Source organism: Falco naumanni, chromosome 7 (genome assembly GCF_017639655.2).
Source record: "Falco naumanni isolate bFalNau1 chromosome 7, bFalNau1.pat, whole genome shotgun sequence".
Lineage (NCBI taxonomy): Eukaryota > Metazoa > Chordata > Aves > Falconiformes > Falconidae > Falco > Falco naumanni.
Window position 1 is genome coordinate 49,970,924 of NC_054060.1, and position 8,591 is coordinate 49,979,514.

General features: G+C 55.9%; 2 protein-coding genes across 9 annotated transcripts in view; both read right to left on the bottom strand.

The window, feature by feature from the left end:
- The window catches only part of LOC121091603 (dynein light chain 1, axonemal-like), a 29,931-nt gene extending 25,070 nt beyond the window's left edge, over positions 1-4,861 (bottom strand). For 5 of the 8 annotated variants that reach the window (XR_005828977.1, XM_040601593.1, XM_040601591.1 and 2 more), the window contains exon 1: positions 421-1,084. Coding sequence is in view for 5 of the 8 variants with exons in the window: in XM_040601593.1 (XP_040457527.1) it covers positions 421-952 (532 nt within the window). In the remaining 3 variants the exon portion in view is untranslated. Of the gene's footprint in view, positions 1-420; positions 1,086-1,371; positions 1,475-4,788 lie in introns of those variants that run through there. The other 3 variants (XM_040601596.1, XM_040601595.1, XM_040601592.1) reach the window with 3 other exon arrangements.
- On the bottom strand, positions 1,195-8,134 carry LOC121091604 (acyl-coenzyme A thioesterase 1-like). The gene is made up of 3 exons (XM_040601598.1): positions 7,489-8,134; positions 4,789-4,991; positions 1,195-3,012 (listed from the first exon to the last, which is right to left on the bottom strand). Exons 1-3 carry the CDS (start codon positions 8,096-8,098, stop codon positions 2,407-2,409), a joined length of 1,419 nt encoding a protein of 472 aa, XP_040457532.1. The 5' UTR covers positions 8,099-8,134; the 3' UTR covers positions 1,195-2,406.
- Positions 8,135-8,591: the final 457 nt, after the last annotated feature.

Below are 8,591 nucleotides of genomic sequence, written 5' to 3' on the forward strand. Positions count from 1 at the left end.
CGATTCAATTCTACTCTCAGTAAAGCCCTTGGGAGACAGCACAGCAGGCTCCCACGATGGAGCGTATCAGCTTTGCAGAATGTTACAAGTTCAGATAGTCCAGAGCAAACATCAAACCTGCCGAAAAACCGTACGCTGCGAGCAGCGACACGGCGAACTCCAGAGGCCCAGTTCGCATTTGGCTCGTGCCTGTCACAAGCGCCACCTGCCCGTGCCTGCCCGGTGAGGAGCCGGCGGCGGGGCCGCGTCCCCGCACGCCTTTGGGAGCGTCTCCCTAAGATTTCAAGGCAAAAGGCACCGGCCGCCTGCCCGCAGGGCGGCGTTCCGACCGGTGGCGGGACGCGGGTCTCCCGGGTGATACCCTTCGGGTTTCTTCTAGGGGAGGCCGGAGAAGCTGGGGGTCCCCGGCCGGGCACTCACCCGGCGGCAGGAACAGGGAGCCCCTCACGCCTCCCTCCTTCAGCCGGATCCTCCGCACGCCGGGGACCGTGAACCACCTCTCCACGTCGGCCTTGGCCACCACCGGCCCGGGGATGGCGCCGGGCAGGCTGTGGCCCCGGTGGACCGACATCTCCACCTTGATCGGGGTGCCGGTGCTGCGGGGAACCAGCCGCTGGTACGGCCTCTCCATGCCGGCGGGGGCGAGGCTCCAGAAGAGCCCCATGGGCTCCACGCCAGTGTAGTCCCCGCCGTGCGAGGCGTCCGTGCCGAGGTGCAGCTCGCCGCGGCCGTCCGCCCGGTAGTGAGCGCACGACTGGAAAAGGCAGCCGCGCTCATCGGCCGCCAGCGCCCGCAGGGTCACCGGCTGCCCCGGGCCCAGCCCCGTCACCCGCGTCTCCACCCGCTCGTCCGCCAGGCCGGCGGCGGGGGACACGGCCACGCTTACGGCCCGCCGCGGGGCGCGGAGCAGGGCCCGCGCCGGGGCCGAGGCGGCGGCCACCGCTCTCCACATGGCGGCGGCAGGTGGGCGAGAGCGGCGGCGCCAACCGCAGTAACGGCAGCGCGGCCGCCGCCCCTGCAGGCGGCCTCACTCGAGCGCGGAGCCCGCGGACCCCCCGCCCCACAGCGCGATGACGGCAGCAACTGCGGCGGCGCGGGGCCGGAGCGGGAAAGCCGCCCCCACCGGCGCCGTGCCCGCCCCCTCCCGCCCTCCAGCCTTCCCCAAACCACCAAATCACCAGGCGCCACCAGCCCTCGGTTAACGTTTCATTTTAATCCGTTAATAAAATAACAGCGAGTGCAAAACGCGCCAACGCACTCACGGAATTCACAACAAACACGAACGGCGCCTCAGCCTACACCCGCCCGGCCCGGCTGCGTCAGGCACTGCCGTGCTAATAACTTATTTTTTATACAATAGTGCAAACTCACCAGCACCCCACGAGCAATATTCGGCGCTTTTTCTTTCAGGCTCGTAGGCGGGTGCCAAACATGACCGACAATGCCCAGGCGGGGGGGCAGAGCCCGGCCCGCAGCCCCCGCCCCGGGGGGCCCAGCCGGTGAAGGCGGGAGCCCCGCGGCCGCTGCCGCCCGCCTGGGCCCCTTCGCAGCCGCGCTGTCCCCAGCAGCACTTCGGCGCAGGCAGCGGTGGGCGCGTTAAGGGGCGCGGAGGCTGGGGAGGAGCGGCCGCGGCAGAGCTGCGGGCCCGCCCGGGACAGCCCGCCCCGCTGAGGGGATGCCCGCGAGCAGTCCCCGCACGCTGCCGAGGGCTCCGGCGCCGCTGTCTCCGTGCTCACCAGCTTCCCAAAACGGTACAAACGTCTCATTTCGATTGCATGTGCCCCGAATGCCGCGTCGGGCTACGGGCCGTTGTCTGTAAATGGGGGGGAGTGTGTGTGTGTGTGTGTGCGATCTGAGGATGCAGGCACAGTGTTGCTGCTTTTGGTAAGTGAAATATTAGATATGAAGTGTTAAGGCAGATGCATTTCAGTGACCTGGGAGAAAAGGAAGGCACAACAAAGGAGAGGGAAGCACACACAACAGAAAAATCACTGGAGGCAGGAAGAGAAAACAAACTGCTTCCAGAAAAACTAGAACATGAAGCTAGCTCTGGTAAGGGCAATGGCACAGAGTGTTTCCTCTGAGAAAGCCAAAGCAAATTTTCGTCACAGTTCTCAGCTTGGATGAGTTACCTTCTACTTAAATTCACATTCAAAGCAGACCCAGCCTTACCACCATCATTTTTCCACAGCTTGTGATCCCACACTACCAGACAACAGGAGGCCAAGACCTCTAACCAAGGTCAGAGGAAGGTGTTAAAGGAAGCAGCAATCATGCTCTCACCCACTGTCATTCTCCAAGAAACCCAACAGCTAATTTGCTGATGTTCTTTGCTCTCAACAGAGCCATTTAACAAAACAAACCTGAAACACCAGCATCTTCATCTGTAAAGTAACCTAACTCAGATCACAGCTTACTAGATGTTCCAGATGGCTTGCCCGCGAGGTGTTTGCGGAAGAAAGCTTGGATCTGCTGCCAAGCATCTATCTGTGCATCGCAGTGTGCCTTGGGCTCCCCTCCCCACAGCACAGGCCTGCCAACTAGCAGGTGCGTTGAGGCTGCACACATCGGGAAAAACGGGGGTTCGATGTAGTGCCCTGCTCCAGGATAACAGACTATCTCAGGCTTTTCCTTTCCGTGAGCTTGCAAACGTTTGCTCCCCTCAACTGCAAAGAATTCGCTTTTCCAGTTGTGATCATCTTGGCCAACAATGAACAAGAAGCGACACTCTGCCTTCTCCAGAGGGATAAAGCTTTGGCAGTCAGGCCCTTCTAGTGGGTTGTTCAGTACATCAATAATATCAGCAATCCCAGACTCGTTGACCTTGATGCGTTTTGCATTGACACCAAGGGGTGGAATGGTGATGTCCTTGTAGCGGAGCACTGTGCCCACATTTGCCACCGAGCCATTGATCAGGGCGGTGGCTGTGATGCCCTTTAGGAAGGAGGCCATGGAGACGCACAGATCACCCCCCTTTGAGAATCCAAGCAACCCAATCCCTGGACCTTTAACCTGGAGAAGAGAGAAGAGAAACCACAAGCAATGAACAATGGCAAACGGCTTCTTTAAAATGTTGCCATGTTTGCAGCAGGGTCTGTCCTGAATCTAGACTCCAGGTACAGGATCTAAGGACCTGTGTGCAGGGCCCACACCCAAGGGACCCTGAGGCACTCTTCCGTGCTTGATTTATGATCATAAGCCCTGCTGAGACTGCAGCATCATCCTAATAAAGCTACAAGGCCTGGTGCTGAAGTATATGCAGAGGGTACAGCTGTGCTTGCAAAAAGCATGCAGATGCATGGTCCCTGATTCACTTTGCTTATAAGGCAGTTTGGGGAAGAAGAGGGAAGGGGCAGGGAAGGCCTCTTCTACAAATGCTCCGAGTCAACAATGGCTATGAAACTGTCATCAATTATGATAATGCATTTCTTATATTCAACCACTGTGTTTGATTCGCCTACTAATAAGCTAACATGAGGCAGTGGACTCCCTATCAGCTGCTCTCCTGTTTCTCTAGTATGCTTGGTGTCTAACTCACAGTGAAAAGGAAATATTCTGAGGCACCTTACTCGTTAAAATGTATCTTTAAAAAATAACCTATTAAACCCATTTTTCTAAGTGAATTGTACAGTCCCCTGGAGTCAATCTAGAATAGGTTACCCTCCTTTTCTTTTACACAGGCAAATTAACTAGAACAGGAAAGCAAAATGATCTTACAGGGTGCTGAAATCCTCTACGGATGTTGGAAGGTTAGCTAATATCACAGCTGCTCCAATATCCAAAGACCCTCAGGGGTAAACAGGCGACTGAGACGGCATCAGAATTTAATACCTTTTGTACCTTATCATGAGTGTAATAGGCTCCAAACCCACTGACTCTGAAGCATGAAAAGGGACAAATGAGAACATATGGCTGAAACTTTGCAACATGTTAAAAGCATGGTGAGGGTATCAGCAGAGGTGTTCACGGAAGGCTATGGTACTGCTCTCGAGGGAAAAAAAAGGCAGAGGGGAAGCAATTTTCAGGGTTTTTTGGGCAAAGAGGTGGCATGAGCAGTTGGGGTTAGGGCAACTGAAAACCAACTGAGACCTTTAAACAGCTACTCATCTTTCTGAGGCTGACGAAGGTATCTGAGTTCTCCAGAGAAACCAAGTGTTGCCTTGTGTAATTCTAGTTATTGTCATGCACAGATACTTGGAAGGAGATGCAGGACCAAGCAGGGTTCTCTTCCAAGAGGTATCAACTTAGAAGGAACCCCAAGTTCACAACTATATACTAAAACACACGCTCACCAAATATTACCATTTGGAGTGATTTTAACAGCTTATACAATACACAGAAACAAATATGTACTGGTGGACTTCCTTGAGACCCGGCTCACAGAAGGTTATCAAGTGCTCCATGGCTGAAAAGGGCATTTAGTTCTGAAGGACATTCTACAGAGCATAAACCTAAAAGTCCTGCTGGAAGTCCAATAAACCTCCAGGGAACTAGAGGTTGCAACGAGGGTTACAACCCTAGCTGTAACACTAGTTACCAGTGTTATAGAAATTACCAGTACGTGACCTATGCATCACTGTGTCACCTGGACAGTTCAAAAGGAACAATTGGAATAATCTGCCAGAGAACCATTGTAATGAGAGTGAGTTAAAGATACAAACCCAGTTAATTACAGCCAACTTGAATGGAGATGCTATTTTAAGTACAGCAGCTCCGCCTCATCTGCAGTCTGACAGGACCTGACTAACGAGAGTTCCCTGTAGTGAGAGTGTCAATGAAGAAACCAACCTGGTTGTGTTGTAACATATAGTTTATGGCTTCTTCAAAATATTCTAGGTGGAATTCCTTCGCCTCTTTAGGGAGATCTTCATAGTCGTAGAAAGCCAGAGCCAGCACAGAAAAGCCACAGTTGGCCAGCAGGCATGCCCTGTATTCAAGGAGTCCTCCTCCAATTCCATACAAGTCAATAATTCCCGGAAAGGGACCATTTCCTGCAAGAGACCACATAACAAAACACATTAACCCACAATCTTTAATTTGCATTCCAAATTCATAGAATCATAGAATCATTTAGGTTGGAAAAGACTTTGAAGATCATCAAGTGCAACTGTTAGCCCAGGACTGCCAAGTCCACCACTAAATCATGACCCTAAGTGCCACATCTACGCATTTTTTTAACACCTCCAGGGATGGTGATTCCACCACCTCCCTAGACAGCCTGTTCCAATGCTTGACCACATTTTCAGTGAAGAAATTTTTCCTAATATCCAATGTAACTTGAGGCCATTTCCTCTTTTTCTGTCACTTGTTATTTGGGAGAAGAGACCTGCTCCCACCTGCCTACAGCCTCCTTTCAGGTAGTTGCAGAGAGTGATAAGGTCCTGCCTGAGCCGCCTTTTCTCCAGAATAAAAAAACGCAGTTCCCTCAGCCGCTCCTCATAAGACTTGTGCTCCAGACCCTTCACCAGCTCCGTTGCCCTTCTCTGGACACGCTCCAGCACCTCAATGTCCCTCTTGCACTGAGGGGCCCAAAACTCAACACAGTGTTTGAGGTGCAGCCCCACCAGTGCCCAGTACAGGGGGACAATCACTCCCTAGTCCTGCTGGCCACACTGCTTTGGACACAAGCCAGGATGCTGTTGGGTTCTCGGCCACCTGGGCACACTGCTGGCCCACGTTCAGCCGGCCGTCAGCCAGCACCCCCAGGCCCTTTTCCCCCAGGCACTTTCCAGCCGCTCTGCCCCCAGCCCGTAGCGCTGTGTGGGGCTGCTGTGACCCACGTGCAGGACCCGGCACTGAGCCTTGTTGAACCTGGTACAACCGGCCTCGGCCCACGGGTCCAGCCTGTCCGGATGCCCCTGCAGAGCCTGCCTGCCCTCCAGCAGGTCAACACTCCCCCCAGCTCGGTGTCGCCTGCAAACTGGCTGAGGGTGCACTCGATCCCCTCACAGGCCTCAGAATGTGTCTTTTTAAAAGAAAAAAAATCATAAAACAGCAGAACTGTACTCTAAGGGTCCTAAATTACTGTGCCATTTGTCAGTAAATGGCTACATTACTTCAAGATTAAACAAGACAGCACAAAATAGCGGGCCTGCTAATGTTTTGGATGACATCAGAGAACACATGGCTGGAAGGGGTTGGCATTCCTTGACAGTCACAACTAGCCCAAATTCATGCAAATAGCAAATTCACTGCAAAGGTATCGAGCTCTGCTTCAAAAATACCCAGAAGGCTTCTTCCCTGTGCATTTCTCAGAAGACTGATCCAAAAACTCTCATCTTCTGATGGTTCCAGCCTCTCAGTTTCAGTGTAGATGTACTACAGCCATTTTTTCTGGGATTAAGAGAAGAAAGTATTTGCAACCAGCCTTGCTACCTGGTGGAGGAAGCTTTACTACATGAGGTTCATCAGGAGACAGGGACTGAAGTCCTCATACAGGGATTGCTGCAGACTTCCAGTACTGAGAGGAGGAGACCAAGAGAGCCACTCACATTCCTGCTCAGAAGGGAGGTTGAGGCTTCCCTCAAGTGCCTGCAGACTAACACACAGAACTGGGCAACAAACCAGAACAACTGGAAATTCACCTCCAGGCACAAGGCTACAACACTAGGTCCAGCACAACCTGCTGGGACAGCACATGATTTTGGCACTAACGTGGAGGAGTTACCAGGGACAGACAGGGAAGAAAGGGGAGCGGGGAAGGCACATGCTACACAGAGGAGCTCCCTGAGTACATGGGTTCCAGAGACAAGCCTGGTGAAAGTCTCTGGATCACAGGGGGAAGGGAAGGTGGAATGTGGTGGTGGTGTGGCTGCTACAGACCACTCAGCCAAGGCAAGAGATGAGGCTTCCTACAGACCACTAGCAGAAGTCTGGACAGCTGCTGGGAGAACAACACAGCATTTCTCAGGCAATCTGAAAACCTCACAGACCCTCTCAATGATTATTTTCTGACAAAAATACTGTAAGGGCACACCTATCTGATGCTTTACTTGGTCTTTTGCTCACAAATGGGGAAGAAATGGGAATAAATGCAGCAGTAAAAGGCAGCTTGGGCTGCAGCTACTATGGCATTGCCAAGTTCGGCATGTGCGGAGAGGCTGGGATGGGAAGAGAAGCAGCAGGCTTAGGGCTAGGCTTTTGGAAAGCAACCTTCAACTGACTCAAAGAATTACAAGCTGCGTTCCCTGGAAAACAGCCAGGTAGGGGAAAGGTACCTTGCAGACCAGCTGACACCACCTCCCACGGCATTTGAAAACAAAAAGGGTGCTGTGATCAATGCCTCGTGCTGCATGAGGCATGTGGCCAGCAGATCGCAGCCAGCTGGGCTTGTGAGGCCGCTCCTTGGAGGGCCCATGCGGCTGGCATGGTCCAGCCCCGCTCGTCCTCAGCCTGGTGCCAGGCTCAAGGGGCATCTAGAGGGAGCCCGGCCCCGGCTGGGGGGAGGCAGCACCCGCCAGGGAAGGAGCCCGCACGGCTGGTACTCACCGGGGGGCACAAAAAGCGTCGCCCGGACCCTCCCCTCTCGCACCGGGACTCTCCGCACGCCATCCCGCAGGAACGCCCGCTCATGCTGTGCCTGCGCCAGGAGCTGCCCGGGGGGCTCCCCGTGGCCCTCGAACACCTCCAGCTGCACGACGAAGGGGCTCTGCACATCCTTCTTCATCAGGCGCCTAAAGGGCTTCTGGGGCTGCAAAGCCCAGAGCAGCCCCATGGGCTCCAGGCCGGAGAAGCTGCCGCCCGGCAGCGCGGGGCAGCGGGCCAGGTCCAGCTCCCCGTCGTCCCCCGCCTGGTAGCGGGCGCGGGCCTGGAAGAGCTCACCCGCCTCGTCCCGCAAGGACGCCCGCAGCGTGACCTGCTGCCGCGGGCCCAGGCCCTGCACGGCGATGGCCAGCGGCTCGTCGAAGAGGCTGCGGGCGGCGGGCGAGAGGCGGATGGAGGGGGCCATGGCGGAGAGGCCGCGGGCGGAGGCCATCCCGGGCGTCCATGCAGGGCTGCGACGCTGCGGGGCTGCGGGCGCGGGGCTGGGCCGGGGCAGCTGCTTCTGCCAGGCGCGGGAGCTGGCCCGGGACAGGGAGCGGGCGGCGACGTGCCACATGACCGCGGGACGCTTCCGACTCTGGGGCGGGTTCCAGGGCCTGTCAGGAGCAAGACGGCACCTCCCTCGCCCCGCCTGCCCGCCCGCCTCCTCCCCCGCCCCGGCTGCGGGGGATCCCGGCCACAGGCTGCGTGGCCTGAGACCTGCCCAGCGCCCGGGGCTCCTCCTCGGGCTCCCCCCGGGCTCCCCAGCGCCAGGCGGCTGCAGTGGTCGACGTGCGGGACAGGGCGAGCAGAGGTGCCGCCGGGCAGCATCGCGGTCAGGTTCGCTGCCAGGACAGGGAAGGGCGGTGCGCAGCCGCCCGCGCAGGGACGGGTGTCCTGCTTTCAGCAGGGACAGAGTTAATTTTCTTCTTAGTCGTCAGTACAGTGCTGTGTTTTGGCTCTGATGTGAGAACAGGGTTGATAGCACACTGATGTCTTTAGCTGTTGCTGGGTGATGTTTACGCTAAATCAAGGACTTTCCAGTTTCTCGGGCCCTGCCAGTGAGAGAG